The sequence below is a fragment of the Ovis canadensis genome, chromosome 1, assembly GCF_042477335.2.
Source record: "Ovis canadensis isolate MfBH-ARS-UI-01 breed Bighorn chromosome 1, ARS-UI_OviCan_v2, whole genome shotgun sequence".
NCBI classification, from domain to species: Eukaryota; Metazoa; Chordata; class Mammalia; order Artiodactyla; family Bovidae; genus Ovis; species Ovis canadensis.
Genome location: NC_091245.1, coordinates 264,717,981 through 264,743,280, shown reverse-complemented (window position 1 = coordinate 264,743,280; position 25,300 = coordinate 264,717,981). Strand labels below are relative to the sequence as shown.

The following is a 25,300-nucleotide window of genomic DNA, read 5'->3' as shown; positions in this document are numbered from 1 at the left end:
TGATGGTGACCCATCTCAGGGCAAGCGCTAGGAGGCTGTCAGCCCTCATGCACGCATGGTGCTCGTGGACAGAGGACAGGCCTGGGTGGGCAGTGTCTGTCTGGGCTAGAGGGTGACAAAGGGCCGCTGGGCAGTAGAGGGGCTCAGCTCCTGAGACAGGAACAAGCTCCATTTCTGAATCTGTGATGTCCAATGTCCAGTGTGTGTGTGTGTGTGTGTGTGTGTGTGTGTTCAGTCACTCTTTTAAGACCCCTTGGACTGCAGACCACCAGGCTCCTCCATCCATGGGATTCTCCAGGTAAGAATACTGGAGTGGGTTGCCATTTCCTTCTCCAGGGGATCTTCCCGACTCAGGGATTGAACCCGCATCTCCTGCATTGACAGGCGGGTTCTTTACCGCTGAGCCACCAGGGAAGTCTGTCAAAAATCCAGGCATATTGGTAACAGGGATTCTTAGAGCTCAGAAGTGCCTGCCTTTCACAGGGTGGGGGTTAGAGGCCCTGCCCTCTTGTGGGAGGGGCATTCCTTGCAGGTCCACCCGCTCTCCAGCAGCAGAGAGAGGCGGGGTGGCCCTGCAGGGAGAGTCCTCAGGGTGGGGCTGGGGGTAGGGGAGGCTCAGGCTCACTTCCACATGGGGGCAGTGTGGGGGCGTCTGGGGAGAGAGGACGGACGCTCAGGACAGGTGGCTGCCCATCTGAGTCTGTTTCCTTGACAGCTTTGTTTTGTAATAGACTTTATTTGTTTAAGGTTCACAGTAAAAAGAGGAAGATACAGAGATTTTGAAATTTCCCCTAGACTCCCTGCCTCACCCCCCATCACAGGCACAGCCTCCCCTCTGTTGACCGCCCGCTCCAGAGGGGTGACCCCTGGACTGACACATTGTCATCACACAGAGCCCACGGTTTACAGTAGGGTCACTCTTGGGGTTGGACGCCCGGTGGGTCTGGACAAGTGTGTAGTGACAGGCACCCACCGTGAGTCCCGAAAGGAGTCCGCTGCCCTTCAAGTCCTGATCACCCCTCCCTCCTCCAGCCCCCACCCTCCCAGGGTCTCCATTCTGCTGCCTTTCAGTGACCCTCAAGTTCCCTTCCAGGCTCCTCTGAGGTGGTCCAGAGCCCAGAAGGGGTTCTCTCTGATGGCCTGTTTGTGTCCAAATTTCTCCTTTCTGTTAGGACACCAGTCACACTGGATAGGGGCCACCCGGCTTGAACTTATTACACCAACAGTGACCCTATTTCCACACAAGGTCACATTCTGTGGTACTGACAGTTAGTTATGACTCAACTCATGAGTTAGGGAGGAACAGAGTCTAGCCTGTAACAGGGCCCCAGCCAAGATCCCACTGAGTGGTTTGCAGACTCCTCTGCAGAGAGAGACGCAGGCTCCCTGAGGGGGCCAACAGTCACCCCCCTCACCACCAGGAGGCTGATGTTCTCCCTGGTTTGCAGCGGGATGCAATGATGAGAGCTCACACCTGTCCTGGCAGGAGCTCTGGCAAACATCTGCACTTGCACATTCTCCGGCTTCCGTGCCCAATAGACCCTCCTTCAGCCTGGCCCCCATGCTCAGAGTTTAGCCTCCACTGCCCTGCAGCCCACCTACAACCACGGAGGACTCAGTGCTGCTGTCAGCCACTGAGACTTGGGGAGTTGGGTCCTGCAAGAATGCTGAAATTCAGGGTGACATGTACTGCCATGTTTTTAAAAGGAGGCCTGCTGATAAAAATACTTGAAAACCATTCATCTGTTCCAACCCCTCTATGCATAGATGAGAAACTGGAGGCTAGATAACCACTATCAAGCTGGCATCAAAGTCTCCTGTCGTTTCTGGGAGCCAGATTTGGGACGGAGGTCAGAAAGAGCACTTGGCAATGACTTGGCTTTCTTAACCCCAAGGCGCTGGGCATCTTGGTATGTGGATCTACAGTGTGTCTCCTAGGAAGTCTGGGTTGTACACTGGTCCTCCTGAGAGCAGCCTCTGCCTGCCTGGCCCATCAGAGATCCCTCCTCCCCATCCTGTTAAACAAGGTGCAACTGGAGCAACACCCCTGCGTGGAGGGAGACACTGAATCTCTTCACCATCATATTGCTTGTGCCCGAGTTAGGCACACCCACATTTGTGGGATGAATGAATAAATTCAGGGACCCGCAGGGAGAGCTCAAGAAGGTTGACCCAAGAAGGTGGCTAAGCCCTATGGCTGCTGCTCATTGTCCCTATGAGATGACCGTCCATAATGAGGGTGTGCTCCGTGGTTGGAGAATAAAGGTTTTCTCTCTGCAGAGCTACCTGGACCACATGGGTCAAACTTGGATCTGATGATAAAATAGCTCCACACCTGGACAGGCAGGGGCTGCTTCCCCTAATCTTCTGCTTCCCAGGTGATGTCACTGAATCCTCTTGAACACTCCTGTGCGTTTCAGCTCAACATCTTCACTCTATAAACACTGGCATAAAAAGTCTGTGGGACAAGGTTTTATACAACTGGCAAATATTTTGATTGGTTGGTTGACAACCTGAAATATTCATCAAATATTGACCATTGGAGAAGGGCCATAGTCCATTCAGGATGCATTTGTCTATAAAAAGCCCATTTATCGAGGCGGGGCAATGTTAGCTGGGCCCTTTTGGTATGCAGCCTTCTACCTGGATCTCAGCTGGCCAGCCAGAATACCTGTTCTTCGCATCATTTGAGTGGTTGATCTGTGCAAAGGAAAGAAAAGGATTTAATCTATCCATTCATCTAATCAACAATGTTTAATGTGCCAGCTGTGAGCAAAATCAGAAAACAGGATCACCTCCTAGAATGAGATTTGCTCCAGCTTACTCAGTAGTCACGTATGGATGTGAGAGTTGGACCATAAAGAAGGCTGAGTGCCGAAGGATTGATGCTTTTGAACTGTGGTGTTGGAGAAGACTCTTGAGAGTCCCTTGGACTGCAAGGAGATTAAACCAGTCCATCCTAAAGGAAATCAAGCCTAAATATTCATTGGAAGGTCTGAGGCTGAAGCTGAAGCTCCAATACTTTGGCCACTTGATGCGACGAACGACTCATTGGAAAAGACATTGGTGCTGGGAAAGATTAAAGACATAAGGGGATGACAGAGGATGAGATGGTTGGATGGCATCACTGACTCAGTGGACATGAGTTTAAGCAGGCTCCGGGAGTTGGTGATGGACAGGGAAGCCTGGTGTGCTGCAGTCCATGGGTTGCACAGAGTCAGACCAACTGAGCTACTGAACTGATAACTGACTTATGTTTCAGGTACATTGCAAGGTGATTCAGTTATACATGTACACATATATTATTTTTCAGATTATTTTCTGTTATAGATTATTACAAAATATTGACTATAGTTCCCTGTACTGTATACTAAACTTGTGTTGCTTGTTGCATATCTATAAAATTCATCTATTAAAGTGGGTTTTAATGGTTTTAATGATAAAGTGGTTCCTCAGTGGTTTTCAGTATATTCACAGAGACATACAACCATCATCACATTCAATTTTAAAACATATTCTGGGAATTCCCTGGGAGTCTAGTGGTAAAGAATTGGTGCTTTCACTGCTAGAGCCTGGATTCAAACCCTGGTCAGGGAACTAAGATCCTGCAAGCCACATCCTGGCAAAGCACAAAGGAAAACATTTTCACCCCTGAAACAAGAAAGCACGTACCCACTCATCATGCCCCACAGCCCAGTCAGCTCCTAATCTGCTTTCTCTCTCCGGGTTTTGACTATTATAGAAATCTCATACACATGGAATCATACGGTATATGGCCTTTTGTTTCTGGGTTTCTTCACTTAGTGTGTTTTCAAGGCTCACTCATGTCACAGCGTGTATCAATACTTCATTTCTTTATGTGCCTGAATAATATTCCAGTGGGCACTTATATCTATTTTACTCATACATTTTTAAGTCCATTCACCCAATCTTTGGGTTGTTTCTGCTTTTTGGCTGTTAGGAATAATAGCACATTCCGGTGCAAGTTTTTGTGTGAATATGTGTTTTTGTTCTCTTGGCTGTGCATCTGTGAGTGGAATTGCTAGGACATACGATAACTGTTTGAGAAGAAGGGATGTGTAACAACCACTCACCTTTTCTCTCTGAATTCCTGCAGGAAGCTCAAAGCCTTTTGCCGCCACGAACACCCAGCTTGACCTGAATCGCATGTTCCTGATCTCGGTACTTCCCAGGGCTTCTATGACCTGCTTGGCATCCTCCTTCAGCCTGGAGGGATGCAAAGGGGGGAAGCCTGTGAATGTCTCACCTGCAGACTCGGGGGGGTACGCTAGAACACAGTCTGGCCTAGGACAGGTTTCTAAAGCAGCACCTGCTGGCCTGGGGCACAAGGCAGGAGAGAGACGTGAACACTGGCTGAGTGCGGCACATCTTTGTGTGCGTGTGGGCTCACTCATGTCCGACTCCTTGCAACCCCATGGGCTGTAGACTGCCAGGCTCCTCTGTCCAGGCAAGAAGACTTGAGTGGGTGGCCACCTCTTTCTCCAGGGGATCTTCCTGACCCAGGGATTGAACCTGTGTCTCCTGCACTGGCAGGCAGGTTCATTACTTCTTGAGCCATCCAGGAAGCCTCTAGTTACACATAAAGCCACATCCGGGACTCTTTGGAAAAGACCCTAATGCTGGAAAAGATGGAGGGCAGGAGGAGAATGGGGAGGCAGAGGATGAGATGGTTAGATGATGAATAAAAAACTCAATGGATATGAGTTTGAGAAAACTCTGGGAGACAGAGGGCAGGGAAGGCTGGAGTGCTATAGTCCATGGGATCACAGAGAGTCAGACATGACTGAGTGACTGAACAACAACAAAGGAGCCTTTTAGATTCAATCTGGGGCACAGTTTTAATTCTCAATTCTGAAAAGCCCTGGGTCTTATGGTCCAGTTATCCTCACCCCAAAACAACATAATTTCTGGTCCTTGCTGCTGCCTGTTTACTGACCACAGAATAAAACAGACAGAAAATGCTGAAAGATGAAAACAAATGTCAAAACTGTATCTTTCATATTCACAAAAGTCAGTATCAGAAAAAAAACCCTAAGTATCTTGAAAGTGAAAGTCGCTCAGTTGCATTAAGACTCTTTGTGACCCCATGGACTATACAGTCCAAGAAATTCTCCGGGCCAGACTACTGGAGTGGGTAGCCATTCCCTTCTCCAGGGGATCTTCAACCCAGGGATCGAACCTAGGTCTCCCACACTGCAGGCGGATTCTTTACCAGCTGAGCCACCAGGGAAGCCCTGTAAACAATCTTACTTTGTAGGAAGCTGCCATTTAGAGCTCACAAAGGAAAGAGGGCAGAAAGGAAAAGAAAAAACTAAGCTCAGATTTTCCCAAGTGGGCTAAATCCAAGTTTTTCAAAGCATATGCTGAAGAATTTCCACCCGAGAAGATACTCTATTAAAGAAGAGGATCTGGATTCAAACACATCTGGGAAATGTCTTGTTCAGTAGCCCCATCTTGGGAAGTGACAATGCAAATCAGCACCTTGAGGTTCTCGGAAGTTATGCAGTGAAGATGCACACCCAGAGAAACACTGAGCCAGGTCACTTTCTCTCTCATAAAAGCACTGTATCTGAGTGCACGTGTGTGTGTGTGTGTGTGTGTGTGTGTGTGTGTGTGTGTGTGTAAGTCCCACTCTGTGTTTAGCTTTCTGGCCGAGGGTTAGCTTTGCTATCTTATTTACTGTCAGTGATGAGTTTGTCTTGCTACCTGGAAATAGTCCTTATTTCTAGGATTCACGTGCTCCACCAGCTCATCATTTCTCTGGAAATGCAATCTGTTCATCGTGGCCTCCCATTCCTTCTCCTTGAAGAAGCCTCCTGTTCCTTGGAGCTCTGTTATCTCCCAAAGGGGGTCGTGAGGGACCCTGACAAGGCCGGCACTCTGCCCTCAGCTGGCATCTCTGGCCCCTGCCGTGATACAACTGTACACTCACCTGCTGCTGCCGTCGTCGTGGGTTACCATGAAGAGCAAGGACTTCGAGGGAGCGCTCTGAATAAACTTTGTCATCGGTCCAGAGTTATCTGCCGGGTCAATGTACATCGGATTTAGGACCTTCTCCATCAGCTGAGGCTGTGATCCTAGGGGTTGTTCTGCTCTCAGCTCTGTGCTCTGAATCCTCTGGTTCTAGAGCTGCCTGTCCACCATGCACCTGACCCCCTAGTGCTCTCATGGTAAGTGACCTGGGTTCCACGGTGGGGCCACGTGAGGGGGGCAGCACGATCAGATCATAAAGACTCTTGTGGTTGACTCTCAAGCCGACCAGCAATGACGTCACAGACCAGGTGTGCTTTTCTCTACACTCACCGAGAAAGCACCCGACCTGGTGTGACCATCTTAGAGCTGAGTGGCCCCAGGACACTGAAGAGCACTAGGAGGCATACACGCCCGACCCAGACAGGTACGTCTTTGCTAAGAGACCCCTCTGTTTCTTACAGGGAGAAAACAAAGGCTTAGCTCAAACCCCGTTATTTACCACTGGAGCTTGTTATTTATAGTTACGATCAAGTTTCACGACAGAGTGAAAACACAGCATTCCCAAGGGCACTGGGATTCTTCTTCATTGTTCCTCTCCATTATCTTTACAAAGACTTGTTTCTGGTTAATTCTCAGGGTTAACTTAAAATAACTGCAGTGGAGATTCAGAGCCCAGAATGGAGGGATCACTGAAGGAGGGTGGGCACATGGTCTCCAAAATCTTGCAGACCAACAAGCCCATCACAGGGAAGACAACGATATATATGGTGACATTCAGGACTGGGTACTGAGCACGGTTATTCTACATGTCTGGTTTAAAACAAAAAGAGATGTTTTCTCTTTCCCTTTATCTGATGAAGGAGCAGAAGCAAAGTTCCTGGACAAGTGTGAGCAGAGAAGAGACTCTCTCTAGATCATGCCTTCCAGCTTAAATATACAAACTCACTTGGAGACCACAAGGATTGTGTCAGGCCATTCTAGAGTACTCGTGCACTTCTGGCAGCTTTCTTGGTAGACAAAATAAGAACGTTTGACATTTTTGATTGTGGGTTTTTAATCTTAATTCATTTTAATTGGATATAATTCATTTTAAAAGGAAAAGAGTTTTCTTACCACCTTCGTACATATCGAAATACTGTGTTGCTATCACTTTCCCAGTCACATCTGGAAATGAAAGAAACAGCTTTTGAAAGACGGTTCATGGAGACTCAGGGTGCATGTGTGGTACTGCGCTTCTGAAAATGGCCTTCCCTGGTGGCTCAGGGGGAAAGAACCTGCCTGCCAATGAAGGTGACGCAGGTTCAATGCCTGGGTCTGGAAGATCCCACGGGGGAGGAAATGGCAACCTGTTCCAGGACTTTTGCCTGGAGAATCCCATAGACAAAGGAGCCTGGAGGGCTATAGTCCATGAGGTCAAAAAGAGTTGGACACAACTGAGCAGCTGAACAACAATACCAAATTCTGAAAATGGTGTGTTCCTTCTCCCTGTCTTCCAGGAAGCATGATGCCTGGTCCCACCTGAAGGAAAGGCCCGTCTTCCCTGGAGGGGCCCCCGATGATGTGGGTCAGGAAGGCAGGGCTCCTCATCTGCCCAGAGCCTCCCTCCCGCCTGCTTCCAGTTAGATTCTCATCCATGCTCTTTCCCAGGGTGCCTGCCTCTTCCTGAGAACACTGGGGCCCGCCCTCAGCCCTTTCTGCTCCCTCTGTATATCTTCCTGCCTGATTATCAGACCAGGCACACATTTCTCAGGTTCCTACAGCCTGGGGCCACAGGCGTCTGCTCACTTCGCTCACAGGGACAGACACCACTGGAAGCCCCTTCCCAAAACCTGCTACCGTCCTTACTGTCAGGGGTCCCAGTGACAAAAGGGACAGGTGTTCTTTTCCAGGCCTAAGAGGAGGTCAGGCTGTGCTTCTCTGAGGTCCTTTCATCAGACAAGGTAGGAACTGGTATCACCCTCGGCTAGGCAGCAGAGCAAACACGAGGCCCACCCCCAGGGCGTCTGTGTTCGCAGGTCTGCTGATCCTGTTTTAGCTCTGACTTTTGCAGATCCTTCTTTGTCTTCTTAAAGTCGTTTTAGATTCCATAGATATGCACAAATCCAGGATATGTGTTTTTCTCTTTCTGACTGACTTCATTCTGTATGAAAAACTCTAGGTCCACATGTCTGTACAAATGACCCTATTTTGTTCCTTTCGGTGGCTGTGGCACATCTTTTTTATCCATCCATCTGTTGCTGAAAATTTAGGACATATACACAATACGATATGTAAAATAAATAGCTAGTGGGACCCTGCTATAAAGCGCAGGAAGCTCAGCTTGGTGCTCTGTGACCTAGAAGTGGGGGATGGAGGGAGCAAAGACCAAGAGGGAGAGGATACGTATACACACATAGCTGATCCACTGTATCGTACAGCAGAAACTAACACAACACTGCAAAGCAATTATACACCAATAAAACTTAGTAAGTTTATATCTGATTTCATTTTGGGGGGGGAAGAATCACAAATTTATAAAGCGAGGCATTGTAAAAATAGTTAAACATATACTCTTAAATGCATTAAAATATAAACCTAGACTAGACCGTGTGCAAAAATCGCAAAGAAACCCAAGGTACCACGGAATACCCAATCACGAAGCTTTTAGAGGTGTTTTAAAGAAAACGTTTAATCACTTACAGTTGACAATGGCAATGTTTATTCCTCTTGCAACATTCCCAGTCTTTTCTCCTATGAGCCTGAAATGCAAATAAGCATCAATCACAGAACTCCTTTCTCACTGAGCAGTGAGCAGCCCTCCCTGCTCTATAAGATTTTCTCTTGGCAGAATTACTGTTTATCCTTTGTCACTTATCATTTCCTTGTAGATACACACTGACTTTAGCCCAGCTCCCTTGAAAGTCATCCCTACACTTGCCGTATGCATATCCATCCCCCCACACATGTCTGAAGATGGAATCCCTCAGGGAACCTGGGAATTGCATAGTCTCATAATCTACACAAACAGCCAGGGAGAGAAACACCAGTGTTTGCTTAGCACAGCCTTTCTGCAAACACTCTCTCACTAAAGCTTTAACCTCCTCATGGGAAGGCATTCATTTTCCAACTATATTAATATGGAGAACAACCACCAATAGAATGCCTTAGGAGCCAGAAAGTCTGTAGACAAACACACACACACACATACTTTACCTGGTTACTTGCATAGTCTAATGAAAGTTTACTAGACCATGAACAAGGAGATGAGAAATAGAAAGAGAAAGGAGATGGCAAAGTAGAGAGATACTGAAGATGTATACTTGCTGGGCTTTGCCAATGGGTGGGATGTGAGACAAACAAGAGAAGGGCGTGGCAAATGTGACTGACGCATTCAGCCTGGCTGGCTGGAAAAAATGAGGCACAAGAGGTGAATGAAAAGAGCTGGGTCTGATCCAGCTCTGGTGTCAGCTTCTATTCATCCTGTTCCCCTCACTGCTCTGACAGAGCTTTTGCTGATGCCTGAGAAGCTTGGCGTGTTGCAGTCCATGGGGTCACAAAGAGTCGAACATGACTGAACGACTGAAAACAAAGAATCCTTTTATCCAACCACAGAAAGTAACCCTGTTTATCCCTTAAACAAATTCCTTTCACTACCTCACTTAATTTTTACTTTTAAATTGGAGAATATGAAAGGCCCAGCTTCAAGGGGATTATGCCTAAAACCAAGGAGAAAACTGACTTTCTTGGAAACGGGAAACATTACTGAAGACCTTGGGAATTGTGTGTGTGTGTCCATCTCTATGTGTGCATGCATCCTCTGTCAAGTTTTAGAATCAATGATACGATAGCTTCATAAAAAGAATTTGAAAGCTGTCCTCCTCTTTCCATGCTTTAGAACAGTAAATATGGCTCTGGAATATTCTGTTCTTGACATGCTTACCTAAAGTCCCCGTGGATCTTCCAAACTAAGTCTTTTAGCAGAGAGTAGCTTTTAGGGGGCAATTTTAGAGAATACCCTATAACAATCTGAAGAAAGAAAAAGTGGGTATTATGAACCTATTCTCTCACAGGGAATTTTTTTTTAATGGAACTTAAAAAAAAAATCTGCTAAAGTATGCTAGATCACCTAATAAGTGATTCTTAGGCTAAGATTTTTGAGAAGGCTAAATTTCAAGGTGGTGAGACCAGCATTTAAAGTCACTTTAATACTAGGAGCATTTGCTGATTTCAGAGAAAGTACAAAAGATGAGTAGCATTTCTGACAACCATCTGAGGCAAGGAGGACAAAGGTTGGAAGCCAGGGCCAATCAAAGGGAGGGCCCTGATAAACCCTCCACTTTTGTTTGGGTTGGGGTCAAAAGGAATTGAATCCTAAAAGTGAAAGTGAATCAGAAAAAAAAATAAGAACTTGCATGGCTATGGTGCAGTTTTAAGTCCAATGGGTGGCTCAGAAAAATAAATCTCAATCCTTAACATATATTCCGATCATTCTGTCTTGCTAAAGATTCTGCATGCCTATCAGAAGCAAAACAAACAAACAAAAAATCCTCAGGAGAAGAAGATAATATTATCTAATGCCTCAATTGGGCTTCCCTGGTGGCTCAGACGATAAAGTGTCTGCCTGCAATGCGGGAGACCTGGGTTCAATTCCTGGGTCGGAAGATCCCCTGGAGAAGGAAATGGCAACCCACTCCAGCACTCTTGCCTGGAAAATCCCATGGATGGAAGAGCCTGATAGACTACAGTCCATGGGGTTGCAAAGAGTCGGACACAACTGAGCGACTTCACTAATGCCTTAATAAAAAACAAAACAAACAACAACAACAAAACCCAAAGCAAAGCAATTTATCAAATGCGCTGTCTGGCACACTGCACACTGCACACTGCATGTAAGGAGAGAAGCCAACATAAAGAAGGACCAACACAACCAAAAAAAACCTGACGGTAAGGACAGACTCATGGACCCCAAATAGTAGAATTATCAAACAGACTTTCAAACAACCATACTTAATATGTTCAAGAAGATGATAGATAAGACTGAAGATTTCAGAACTGGAAACTACAAAAGAAAGATAGATTAGAAAAATAAAGTTCTGGAAATAGAATATTTAAAATTAATAATTTAACGGCAGATTACATTCAGTAGAAAAGAGAATTAGGGAGCTGACAACGGCCCTGTCCACAATGAAGGGCAGAGATACAAAGACGGGAAACAATATATGGAGTGTATTCTGCAGAGAACATAGCAATCAAGTCTGGCATATGTTTCATCAAAAGTCTTAGAAGTATGAGAGACAGGAAATGGGGCAGAAGATTCAATGAGGAAGAATTTGTTAAATGTGATGATGGACTTCAATAGGCACATATTTAAGAAGCCGAATAAATTCCAAACAAAGCAACAAAACAATGGACAAAGAAGGTGCAAGTACTGAAAACCACAGACAAGGAAAAAAATCTTTAAGGCGATCAGGGAGGGGGAAAAAAAGACACTTTCACAGTATCAGCTTTTAAATTGTTGGTTGACCTCTCAAGAGAAACAATAGAAGCCAGAAGGCAATGGAATGGTATCTTGAATGAATTGAAATAAAAATAATAGCCAACTCACCATAGAAAAAAAAATCTTTTAGCAATGAAGAGGAAATAAAGATATTTGAAAGAGAGATTCAAATAAAGATATTTGAAACTTAGAATTCTCCATGAGGAAACCATTCAGCAGCTTTTGCTCTGTGTCTTTTGCTATAACAGATTTTATCCGTAGTATTAACTCTTTAGACTTATGAGTCCTAGTCATTGAAACTAAGGGTGTTTATGCCCCACCCCCCAATACTCAACCAAAATATATGCACATATGCAGCAAAAGTATGAACAGAACTATTTATAGCACCAGAATTCATCACAACTCCAGAGTAGAAATGACCCAAATGTCATTCAACAGGAGGATGAATAAATAAATTGTACTATATTTATGCAATTCAATATTATACAGCAACACAAATCAACTGCATTTAAAATTTTAAATGTATTTTGTAGGTTTTAATTAAGAAATATGCACCATAGCATAAAAGTGTGAGATGTTTAGAGATTAAAAATGGCAAAAGGTCTGTAAGATGCATACACTGAATACTACAAACCACTACTGAGATGAATTAGATTTAAGTAAATGGAGCTGAGTAAAAGACTCAGTACTACCAAGATGTCAATTTCCCCCGAATTATCTAGAGATCTAAGGCAATCTCAATTAAAAAAAAAAAAAGCCAGTTGGCTTTTTGTATAGACATTTGTAAGTTTATTCCAAAACTCATATGGAAATAGAGTTTCCATAGAGGATTCAGTAGAGAAAGACAGTGTGATGAACACACGGTTGTAGAACAATTAGTCACGTTTCTAAATGATTACCATTCATATTTCACATCATTTGCAAAAAAAAATACAAAATGGATATATCATCTTATATAAAGTGAAAACCTAAAACTATCAAAATTCCAGAAGTTTAAAAGAAACTTTGGAGGACTTTGGAGAAAAAAATTTGTGAGCTTGGGTTAGACGGAACGTTTTTAGATATGCCATGAAAAACATGTTCTGTAGAAGGAAAAAAACTGGTAAATTAGATTTCATTAGAGTTAAGATTCTCTGGGCTTTGATAAACACAGCTAGGAGAAGAACACAAGACACAAAAATGGGAAAATCTGTATGCAAATCTTATATTTAATAAAGAGCCTGAATACAAAATATATAAATAAACCTCAAAATTGATAATAAGAAAACAACCCAATTAAAAATGAGCTGATTTGAATAGGTATTTCACAAAATAAAATACACTTACAACAAATAAACACACGAAAAGAGGCTCAACATTATTAGTAATCAGAGAAATGCAAATTTAAACCACAGTCTGCACACCTATTAAAATGTCTAAAGTAGAAAGACTGACCACACCAAGCACTGGTGAATATAGTGGCTAAACTGTAGCTCTTATACATTGATAGGGAATTAAAATGGTATGCTCACTTTGCTTTAAATATTTCACTCCAATTTCTTCTTGCTTGCATGGGTTCTGCTTGCTTGCATGATTTCTGAAGAAAAGTCTGATATAATTCTTATCTTCTTCTTTTACAGGTAAGGTGTTTTTTGTTTTGTGGCTATTCCCACCTCCCCCAGCTAGTTTCAAGATTTTCTTTTTGTCTTCAATCTTCCCTAGTTTGAATACAATTTACTTAGGTATATATTTTGGGGTATTTATCCTACTTGGAATTCTCTGAGCTTCCTGAATCTGTGGTTTGGTGTCTGTGTCTACTTTTGAAAAGTTCTCAGCAGTATTACTTCAAATATTGCTGTTTCTTTCTCTTTTCCTTTTTCTGGTATTCTTATTACATATATTATACTTTTTGAAGCTGTCCCACAGGTGTTGGATGTTCTCTCCTTTTTTGTTCTTCCAAGTTTTTCTTCTTTTTTTTTCTTCTCCTTTTCTCAGTTGGGGAGGTATTACTGACGTATTCTTAAGCTCACTGACTCTTTCCTTGGATATGTCTAGTCCACTAATGAGCCCATCAAAGGTGTTCTTCATTTCTGCCTTTTCCTTTTGATTCTTCCTTGGGATTTCCATGTCTCTGCATACATTACTCATTTGTTCTTGCATTCTGTCCACTTTTTCCATTACAGCTCTTAGTATATTAACCATAGTTGTTTTAATATTCCTTTTGTATTAATTCTAAAATCTCTGCTATATTTGGGTAAGCTACTGATGCTTTTTATGTCTTTTTAAATTGTTGTTGTTGTTTTTACTTTTAATAAGCATTGTTATTTTTTTGCTGAAAGCCAGACGTAGATAACTTGGTGTTTAACATGAACTTTATGTTCATCTGGCAAGGAGCTGGGTTGTATTTACTATCTGCTACAGCTGTAAGTGTCAGAGGCTAACATTTCTCCCTGCCTTCTTGAGTATCCCTATAGGCTTTTTAGACCCGGATGCTGGGAAAGATTGAGGGCAGGAAGAGAAGGGGGCGACAGAAGATGAGACAGTTAGATAGCATCACTGACTCAATGGACATGAATCTGAGCAAGCTCCAGGAGATTGTGAAAGACAGGAAAGCCTGTCGTGTTGCAGTCCATGGGGTCACGAAGAGTCAGACTTGACTTAGGGGCTGAACAGCAACAGACTCTTTGACACTGGGTTTGAGACTTTCGGTTCTTCTCAGCTTTAATCCTTTGTTATTTTACAGGAGCCCTATTATGCAGTAACGAGACGTCGGATGAGGACGTGTTCTCTAGTCATGTGACTAGGTCTCAGTCTCTCAGTAAGCCTGTGCCCCTGGGTTGTGGCCTTCACAAGTGACCTTATTTTTTCTTTCTTTCACTCCTTAGGTGAGACAGAAAGGCCAGAGGGGCCTGGAGTTGGGTATTTTCCTCCCCAACACAGGTTAGCCTTTGTTAATATCTACATTGGTTAGACTCTGGTAAAACCATTTCCCTTGAAGGCAGGCTATTGTTAAGGAGAACAGAACACTGCGAACATATTTCAAAGGGGCTATTTTTCCACTGTCTTCCCTGGAAGTTCAGCTGGTAAAGAATACACCTGCAATGCAGGAGACCTGGGTTCAATTCCTGGGTTGGGGAAGATCTCCTGGAGAAGGGATTCCCTCCAGTATTCTTGGACTTCCCTGGTGGCCCAGTTGGTAAAGAAGTGAAAGGGGCTCAGTCATGTCTGACTCTTTGTGACCCCATGAACTACACAATCCATGGAATTCTCCAGGCCAGAATACTGGAGTGGGTAGCCTTTCCCCTTCTCCAGGGGATCTTCCCAATCCAGGGATGGAATCCAGATCGCCTGCATAGCAGGTGGATTCTTTACCAGCTGAGCCACAAGGGGAGCCCAAGAATACTGGAGTGGGTAGCCTATCCCTTCTCCAGCAGACCTCTGGACCCAGGAATTGAACCAGAGTCTCCTGTACTGCAGGCCGATTCTTTACCAACTGAGCTATCAGGGAAGCCCTAGTTGGTAAAGAATCGGTCTGCAATGTGGCAGACCTGAGTTTGATTCCTGGGATGGGAAGATCCCCTGGAGTGGGAAATGGGAACCCACTTCAGTATCCTTGCCTGGAAAATCCCCATGGACAGAGGAGCCTGGTGGGCTACAGCCCATGGGGCTGCAGAGTCAGATACTGCTGAGTGACTTAGCAAAGCACAGCACAGCACTTTCCCACTCCTGCTGCCAGAAGCTCAAGGGGATTTTTTTTCTTTGATCTTCACTCCAAAAGCCTGGTAGGGCTCTTGGAGGGAAAATTCAGGAAGGCCTAGGAGCTCCTCCAAGACTTGGCTTCCAGGAGTTAATTTCTCAAGCTTGTCCCAGCTCAATCTCCAGCAATTAGTCATTTCACCTTTAAGGGTTCCTACCTAATGCGGGCTCCAGCTGAGCTCTCTGCTCCAGGTAAGCTGTGATTCTATGAATCTGCCTGTCTCTCCAGTTTTCAGGGTAGTAGCTTGCCCTGTGATCTCAATTCTTTTGTATGTACATGTTTTTAATATACAGCATAATCTGGGATTTTTGTGCTGTGATTCAATCTAAGAATCACCTTCTTGGCAGTTTATAGGCCACTTATTAACATGTAAGATATATTTGGGTTTTGTGTGTGTGTGTGTGTGTGTGTGATGCTTTTATACTTGGGTTGTTTTCATTGCTTTTCAAATATTTAAACTTTTGCTTTCACTATACAGGGTGTATTTCCTTTGTTCAGCATGGACATGCTTAGTCATTTGGTCACGTCCAATTCTTTGTGGCCCCATGGACTCCTCTGTCCATGGGATTTCCCAGTCAAGAATGCTGGAGTGGGTTGCCATTTCCTACTCTAGAGGATCTTCCTGACCCAGGGATTGAACCCATGGCTCTCGTGGCTCCTGCATTGGCAGGAGGATTCTTTACCACTGGGCTACCCGGGAAGCCAAAACTAAACCATGTGCTGTGCTTAGTCACTGTTATGTCTGCCTCTTTGTGACTCCATGGACTGTAGCCCACAAGGCTCCTCTGTCCATAGGAATTCTCCAGGCAAGAATACTGGAGGGGCTTGCCATTCCCTCCTCCAGGGGATCTTGCCAACCCAGGAATCAGACCCAGCTCTCCTGCATTGCAGGTGGATTCTTTACCATCTGAGCCACCAAAGAACTCATGGATAAGCATGTTTAAAAAAGGTGTCTAAAAAATAAAAAGCCAAGTATGGGGAACAGTTTTACAACACAAAAGGGTTAACTACCTTAATACATAAAGAAATCAATTTTAGAAGCCCAATGACAGGAATAAAATGGGCAAGAGATATGAACCATTCACAGGACATATAATCCTCCTTCAGTATCTGCAAAGAGTTGGTTCCAGGATTTGCCATGGATACCCAAATCCAAGTGCTCAAGTTGCATAGCTGATCCTCGTATCTGCCAGATCCACATCAGTGGATTCAACCAAGCACAGATCATAGACATAGAGGGGGAGAGCTGACATACAGCTAGCTGTTTTTAGCATGAAAAGACCCTGGATTCACTTGGGTTCACTCACAGCAAGAATGATGAGAGTAAAACACTGATCTGAGATGAACGTTCTTCTCTTGGAATGGAAAAAAATCAAAATATTGGTCAACATGCTTTGTTGGACAGACTATGAGGAGGCAGTCATTCTCATTGTGTTAATCTGAGTCCTCTGAGAAGCAGATAGTGAAACAGAGCTAAATGCCATGAATTTTTATTGGGAAAATAGAGAGGATAACAGGGATGGTGGGCAGACCCCAACTCAAGCCTGACTCTAAGGGGAGGAAAAGCTGGGGTGGACATGTCCCAGGCTGCTAGGCAGTCTCAGGAGGTTACAGCAAGGTCACTGGACATCTGAGACCTCAATCTGGCCTTCAGCTGAGCTTGTGTTTCCCAGGAATGGAGCTTCCTGCTTCTAGGTTCTGACAAGGGTTATTATCTTTTTGGCCAAAATCTACTCAAGCCCTCCAAGCTCTTTTCCAGATTTTTAAAATAATTTTATTCATTTGTTTACTGTTTGGCTGTGCTGGGTCTTGGTTGCCGTGCAGGCTTTTCTCTAGCTGTGGCGAGTGGGAGCTCCTCACTAGTTTCGGTGTGTGGGCATTTCATTGCAGTGGCTTCTCTTGCTCTGGAGTATGGGTTCTAGGAAGCTCAGGCTTCAGTTGTTGTGGCTTCCAGGCTCTATAGCACAGGATCAGTTCGGACTTAGTTGCTCCTCAGCATGTGGGATCCTCCCAGATCAGGGATTTGAACCTGTGTCTCCTGCAATTCTGAAGTTCACGGGGTCGCAAAGAGTTGGACACTGAGTGACTGAACAACTCCTGCATTGCCAGGTGGATTCTTTACCACTACTGAGCCACCAAGGAAGCCCTGCCCTGAAGTCTTTTTAAACTAGGCTTGACTTTTGGATAAACTTCGGTGTTTATCTTCACATTGTCCAATTTTAGTAGGAATTCTGCTAAGTCAGTTTAAAGGTGTGGTTAAATGTCCCACCTTTGATATCTGATCATCACCCATATAAAATCAGTTTCCTTATCCTCCTAGCCTCTAGGTGATATCTGATCACCCTGGCCTGCCTTTAGCAAGAATCCTGTTTAGCCAGAATGCCCTAATCCCCGGTGCTTCCTCTTGGTAGGCTTCCATCCATGATCTCCACACTGCTTCTTGGCGCTCACTTCTTGCCCATGATGTATCTGGAGTTGAATCCTATTTCTCACCTTCACTGCAGGACCTCACAGCAGTCGTCTCCACATCTACTGCCATCACCCCCTTGAATAAAGTCTGCCTGGCCATTTTCACAAAGTGGCATGAACTTTTTTTTTTTCCTGTAACAGTCCTCAGTCACTGGCTGGAAGCAGCCAGGGGAAGCCTGGTCTCCAGCAAACCTGCTAGGGATTTCAGAATGCAGCAGCTGGAACTCTTCCTCAGTAAGCTTCCTGCCACTAGAAATCTGAGAAGAGCAATCTCACAGTCATCTCACTCAAATGTTGCTGGAGGGACAGTTGCTTAATTCCAGGCAATGACTTAAAATTCAAAGTGGATGCTATTTATACAGTGCTCTGCTGTGCTTAGTCATGTCTGACTCTGCGATCTCACAGACTGTAGCCCGCAAGGCTGGAGTGGTTGCCACGCCCTCCTCCAGGGGCTCTTCCCAACCCAGGGATCGAACCCAGGTCTCCTGCACTGGGGGGCAGATTCTTTACTGTCTGAGCCACCAGGGAAGCCTATGAACACTAGAGTGGGTAGCCCATCCCTTCTCCAGGGGATCGTCTCGACCTCGGAATCAAACAGGGGTCTCCTGCATTGCAGGTGGATTCTTTACCAGCTGAGCTACCAGGGAAGCCCATTTATATAGTAACACTATAGTAAGTATGCAGTAATCAATAAGTCTATACTCAGCCTATCAGTTGATTGTGAGTGGGAATGAATACACTTTAAACATGAAGAATCTTTAAAAAACATTACCTCCCCTGTACCCTTTCTCAAGATGTTACTGGAAGGTGTGCTCCAGCAAAAAAAAGGGTGAAAATTAAGAAAGTGGAAGGTGCTGTATCCAGGAAACAGGTGCTCCAACTGCAGAGAAGGAGACAGAGGTCATCCAGAGTGGTGTTAGAGGGGGGTCCTGGGATGACAGACACACAGTGGCTTCAGGACAATCTGGCTGATTGAAGCGGAACAGAAGCTTCACAAGGCGAAGTTGGCAAATACCTAATGTGAGAGATTTATTTTAACTGGAGGAAATTTAGAGATTAAATTGAGATTAAGTTCATGGAAAACCAAGAGAGCCAACCACAAACAAAATGTAATTATTATATACAACATGCTTCAGTCATGAAGAACATTTGCTTCATCCTATTAGTAAAAACCAAACTAGAGGCTAGAGTTTGAATATATCCTGAGACGGACCCTCACAGCCACATAACCAAAACTTAAAACCTTCCTGACATCCCCCCAGTGCTCACTCTGACCTTAAACAAAACCTACACTTTCTTCATGTCATCATGACCTTGCAGTTATGAACAAGTTAGCTCATGCAATACAAAGACATGTAAGTTTCTAGTAACACATCACACTAGAAGACAAGGCACTTACCCATTCAAGATTTATAAACCCAGTTATAAATCACCTCCTAACCACCTTCCAGCTGGAAGTATCCTTGTTCGCCAGAAGTTGGGTTCTCACTTGGTAAAATATTCCAATCAAGCAAAGGTCTCTGAATTTTATGCTCACAGTTATAATCATGTAAAGGCTGAATTTTGCTCAAACCACGATGACAGTATAGTGACTTAATCAGAACAATGGTAGGGAAAGAGGACGGGAATTGTGTGATACAATAGAAGACAGCTAAGCTCCCAAAGGGCAAGTTCCCTTTTCCAGGGGATCTTCCCAACTCAGGGGTCAGACTCAGGTGTCCTGTATTGCAGGTAGATTCTTTACCATCTGAGTCAGAAGGGAAGCCCAAGGAAAGAGAACAGAAATTGTGTGGTACAGTAGAAAGAGAGCTGACCCACTGGGGCAAGGCAGCAGATAAAACAGGAAAATGAGGGTGTGGTATAACCTTGCTGATCAGAGGCAGGGATGTGAGTGAGCGGGGAGCTCTGCTGACAGCTGGAGGGGCTGTTCCCGGGGCAGGAGTGCCTGCAGGTGCCCAGATCATGACATTTATGGGGATGAAGGAAATGCAAAAAAAAAAAAAAAAAAAAACAACCAAAAAACCAACAAAATACTTGTCATTCTACACAAATCCATATCGTTTCTATATAAGACAACGAGGTCTCTACAACCTGAACTGTCTGTTCCAGGAGTCAGTAACGAGAAAACACAATGCTAAAGCCACAAACAAGTGTCTCGGCATCTGGCCGCATTTATTCCTGCTCCTTTTAATTTGCTTTTATTTCTCCTTATCCCGCTTTATTTTGCACTGAATTCTGGAAAACATCTAGAATATTGTTGGAAGCAGGCAAGCTACCTTTGGGTGCTATACACTCATAGAAAGATTTAGTGGTTCCTTTAGACTACTGGATTCAAGGTGGTCCACTCAGCAGATCCTACATTCACCAGGGTGGAATCCTGGCTCTGTCACTGACAGCTGTGTGATGGGGGGCAGGTGACTGAACCTCTCACCTCTCTGTGACTTGTTTCCTTGTCAGTATCATGGGAATCATAATGATAACTACCTCAGAGGAAGTCATATGAAGTTAATGTTTAAGTGAGGTGGTGTGTACCAGGTAGGGTGATATACTCCTATGTCATGGTCTGGAGAAGGCGTCTGGCAGTGTGGAGCAGGGTGACTCCCAGGCTCTGGGGCCTGAGCTTGACTCAGCCCCTTTTGATGATGTGATTCTAGATAAGCGACCTGACCCCTGTCTCCAGTCCTCCCAGGTCTTCCTACCTCTTCCTTTCCTAGGGATCCTGCTAAGTTTTCAACCTATCTCACTGACAGTTCTGTTCATTAGGCCATCACCTCTGAAATTATATCAATTAGGTTCAGTTCAGTCGCTCAGTTGTGTCCACTCAGACTCTTTGCAGCCCCATAGACTGCAGCACGCCAGGCTTCCCTGTTCATCACCAACACCCAGAGCTTGCTCAAACTCATGTCCATCGAGTCAGTGATGCCATCCAACCATCTCATCCTCTGTTGTCCCCTTCTCCTCCTGCCTTTGATCTTTCTCAGCATCAGTCTTTTCCAGTAAGTTAGTTCTTCCCATCAGGTGGCAAAATTATTGGAGCTTTAGCTTCAGCATCAGCATCAGTCCTTCCAATGAATATTCAGGATTGATTTCCTTTAGGATTGACTGGTTTGATCTCCTTGCAGTCCAAGGGACTCACACAATATAACATATAGCATTACCATCGGTTCAGTTCAGTTCAGTTGCTCAGTCATGTTCAACTCTTTGTGACCCCATGGACTGCAGCACTCCAAGCCTCCCTGTCCATCACCAAATCCTGGAGTTTACCCAAACTCATGTCCACTGAGTTGGTGATGCCATCCAACCATCTTTCATCCCCTTCTCCTCCCACCTTCAATTTTTCCCAGCATCAAAGTCTTTTCCAATGAGTCAGTTATTTGTATCAGGTGGCCAAAGTATTGGAGTTTCATCGTCAACATCAGTCCCGCTGATGTATATTCAGGACTGATTTCCTTTAGGATTGACTGGTTGGATCTCCTTGCTGTCCAAGGGACTCTCAAGAGTTTCCTCCAACACCACAGTTCAAAAGCATCAATTCTTCAGTGCTCAGCTTTCTTTATGGTCCAACTTTCACATCTATACATGACTACTGGATAAACCATAGCTTTCAGTAGACAGACTTTTGTTGGCAAAGTAATGTCTGTGCTTTTCTTCCAAGGAGTAAGTGTTTTTTAATTTCATGACTGCAGTCACCATCTGCAGTGATTTTGGATCCCCAAAAATAAAGTCTGTCAGTGTTTCCACTGTTTCCCCATCTATTTGCCATGAAGTGATGGGACCAGATGCCAAGATCTCTTTTGAATGCTGAGCTTTAAGCCAACTTTTTCACTTTCTTCTTTCACTTTCATCAAGAGGCTCTTCAGTTCTTTGCTTTCTGCCATAAGGGTGGTATCATCTGCATATCTGAGATTATTGATATTTTTCAAGGCAATCTTGATTCCAGCTTGTGCTTCATCCAGCCCAGCGTTTCTTATGATGTACTCTGCATATAAGTTAAATAAGCAGGATGACAGTATACAGCCTTGATGTACTCCTTTTCCTATTTGGAACCAGTCTGTTGTTCCATTCCAGTTCTAACTGTTGCTTCCTGACCTGCACACAGATTTCTCAAGAGGCAGGTCAGGTGGATTGGTATTCCCATTTCAGAATTTTCCACAGTTTGTTGTGATCCACACAGTCAAAAGCTTTGGCATAGTCAATAAGGCAGAAATAGATGTTTTTCTGGAACTCTCTTGCTTTTTTGATAATCCAATGAATGTTGGCAATTTGATCTCTGGTTCCTCTGCTTTTTCTAAAACCAGCTTGAACATCTGGAAAGTTCACGGTTCACGTACTGTTGAAAGCATTACCATGGACATTGGCAAACTCTGTTCTCTCCATCTATACCAATGGTTCTTCTTCTTTTTTTTAATTGAAGGAAAATTGCTTTACAGAATTTTGTTGTTTTCTGTCGAACCTCACCATGAATCAGCCATAGGCATACATATATCCCCTATCTTTGAACCTCCCTCCCATCTCCCTCCCCATCCCACCCCCCTAGGTTGAGACAGAGCCCCTGTTTGAGTTTCTTGAGCCATATGGCAAATTCCCATCCACTGTCTATTTTACATACGGTATTGTAAATTTCCATGTTACTCTTTCCATACATCTCACCCTCTCCTCCCCTCTCCCCATGTCCATAAGTCTATTCTTTATGTCTGGTTCTCTGTTGCTGCTGCTACTGCTGCTAAGTCGCTTCAGTCGTGTCCGACTCTGTGCAACCCCATAGACAGCAGCCCACCAGGCTCTGCTGTCCCTGGGATTCTCCAGGCGAGAACACTGCAGTGGGTTGCCATTTCCTTCTCCAGTGCATTAAAGTGAAAAGTGAAAGTGAAGTCGTTCAGTTGTGCCCGACTCTTAGCGACCCCATGGACTGCAGTCTACCAGGCTCCTTTGTCCATGGGATTTTCCAGGCAAGACTACTTGAGTGGGGTGCCGCTGCCTTCTCCGATGCTGCCCTGTAAATCGGTTCTTCAGTATTGTTCTTTTCGACTTCATATGTATGTGTCAGAATATGATATTTATCTTTCTCTTTCTGACTCACTTCACTCTGTATAACAGGTTCTAGGTTTATCCACCTCATCAGAACTGGCTCAAATGTGTTCCTTTTTATGGCTGAATAATATCCATTCTGAGTAATACACAAGATGGTCAACACTGAAATCAGATTGATTATATTCTTTGCAGCCAAAGATGGAGAAGCTCTATACAGTCAGCAACAACAAGACCGGGAGCTGACTGTGGCTCAGATCATGAACTCCTTATTGCCAAATTCAGACTTAAATTGAAGAAAGTAGGGAAAAACCACTAGACCATTCAGGTATGACCTACATCTAATCCCTTACAATTATACAGTGGAAGTGAGAAATAGATTTAAGGGACTAGATCTGATAGACAGAGTGCCTGATGAACTATGGAATGAGGTTCGTGACATTGTACAGGAGACAGGAATCAAGACCATCCCCAAGAAAAAGAAATGCAAAAAAGCAAAATGGCTGTCTGAGGAGGCCTTACAAATAGCTGTGAAAAGAAGAGAAGTGAAAAGCAAAGGAGAAAAGGAAAGACATAAGCATCTGAATGCAGAGTTCCAGAGAATACCAAAGAGAGACAAGGAAGCCTTCCTCAGTGATTACTGCAAAGAAATAGAGGAAAACAATAGAATGGGAAAGACTAGAGATCTCCAAGAAAATTAGAGATACCAAGGGAATATTTCATGCAAAGATGGGCTCAATAAACAACAGAAATGGTATGAACCTAACAGAAGCAGAAGATATTAAGAGGAGGTGGCAAGAATACACAGAAGAACTGTACAAAAAAGATCTTCACGATCCAGATAATCACGATGGTGTGATCACTCACCTAGAACCAGACATCCTGGAATGTGAAGTCAAGTGGGCCTTAGAAAGCATCACTATGAACAAAGCTAGTGGAGGTGATGGAATTCCAGTTGAGCTATTTCAAATTCTGGAAGATGATGCTGTGAAAGTGCTGCACTCAATATGTCAGCAAATTTGGAAAACTCAGCAGTGGCCACAGGACTGGAAAAAGTCAGTTTTCATTCCAATCCTAAAGAAAGGCAATGCCAAAGAATGCTCAAACTACTGCACAATTGCACTTATCTCACATGCTGGTAAAGCAATGCTCAAAATTTTCCAAGCCAGGCTTCAGCAATACGTGAACTGTGAACTTCCAGTTGTTCAAGCTGGTTTTAGAAAAGGCAGAGGAACCAGAGATGAAATTGCCAACATCCGCTGGATCATGGATAAAGCAAGAGAGTTCCAGAAAAACATCTATTTCTGCTTTATTGACTATGCCAAAGCCTTTGACTGTGTGGATCACAATAAACTGTGGAAAATTCTGAAAGGGATGGGAATACCAGTCCACCTGACCTGCCTCTTGAGAAACCTGTATGCAGGTCAGGAAGCAATAGTTAGAACTGGACATGGAACAACCCATTGGTTCCAAATAGGAAAAGGAGTATGTCCAGGCTATATATTTCATCATGCTTATTTAATTTATATGCAGAGTACATCATGAGAAACGCTGGGCTGGATGAAGCACAAGCTGGAATCAAGATCGCCAGGAGAAATATCAATAATCTCATATATGCAGATGACACCACCCTTCTCGCAGAAAGTGAAGAGGAACTAAAGAGCCTCTTGAAGAAAGTGAAAGAGGAGAATGAAAAAGTTGGCTTAAAGCTCAACATTCAGAAAACTAAGATCATGGCATCTGGTCCCATCACTTCATGGCAAATAGATGGGAAAACAGTGGAAACAGAGACAGACTTTATTTTTGGGCTCCAAAATCATTGCAGATGATGATTGCAGCCATGAAATTAAAAGATGCTTACTCCTTGGAAGGAAAGTTATGACCAACCTAGACAGCATATTAAAAAGCAGAGACATTACTTTGCCAACAAAGGTCCGTCTAGTCAAGGCTATGGTTTTTCCAGTAGTCATGTATGGATGCGAGAGTTGGACCATAAAGAAAGCCGAGCACAGAAGAATTGATACTTTTGAACTGTGGTGTTTGAGAAGACTCTTGAGAGTCCCTGGGACTGCAAGGAGATCCAACCAGTCCATCCTAAAGGAGATCAATCCTGGGTGTTCATTGGAAGGACTGATGTTGAGGCTGAAACTCCAATACTTTGGCCACCTGATGCGAAGAGCTGACTCATTTGAAAAGACCCTGGTGCTGGGAAAGATTGAGGGTGAGAGAAGGGGACGACAGAGGATGAGATTGTTGGATGGCATCACCGACTCAATGGACATGGGTTTGGGTGAACTCTGGGAGTTGGTGTTGGACAGGGAGGCCTGGCGTGTTGCAGTTCATGGGGTCTCAAAGAGTCGGACATGACTGAGTGAACTGAAACTGAATATTCCATTGTGTATATTGAAAAGCAGAGACATTACTTTGTCAACAGAGGTCCGTCCAGTCAAGGCTATGGTTTTTCCAGTGGTCATGTATGGATGTGAGAGTTGGACTGTGAAGAAAGCTGAGCACCCAAGAATTGATGCTTTTGAACTGTGGTGTTGGAGAAGACTCTTGAGAGTCCCTTGGACTGTAAGGAGATCCAACCAGCCCAT

At 44.3% G+C, this 25,300-nt stretch overlaps 1 protein-coding gene across 3 annotated transcripts in view; it reads right to left on the bottom strand.

Annotated features, from left to right (window-relative positions):
* Positions 1 to 716: 716 nt before the first annotated feature.
* LOC138435968 (beta-secretase 2) overlaps positions 717 to 25,300 on the bottom strand; it is a 236,949-nt gene continuing 212,365 nt past the window's right edge. For 2 of the 3 annotated variants that reach the window (XM_069581304.1, XM_069581326.1), the window contains 5 exons: positions 8,674 to 8,732; positions 7,108 to 7,158; positions 5,954 to 6,041; positions 4,095 to 4,227; positions 717 to 2,700 (listed from right to left, as the gene is read on the bottom strand). In XM_069581304.1, coding sequence (XP_069437405.1) covers positions 2,611 to 2,700; positions 4,095 to 4,227; positions 5,954 to 6,041; positions 7,108 to 7,158; positions 8,674 to 8,732 — 421 coding nt within the window. In that variant the 3' untranslated portion in view covers positions 717 to 2,610. The remainder of the gene's footprint in view (positions 2,701 to 4,094; positions 4,228 to 5,953; positions 6,042 to 7,107; positions 7,159 to 8,673; positions 8,733 to 25,300) is intronic. The other variant, XR_011255308.1, reaches the window with a different exon arrangement.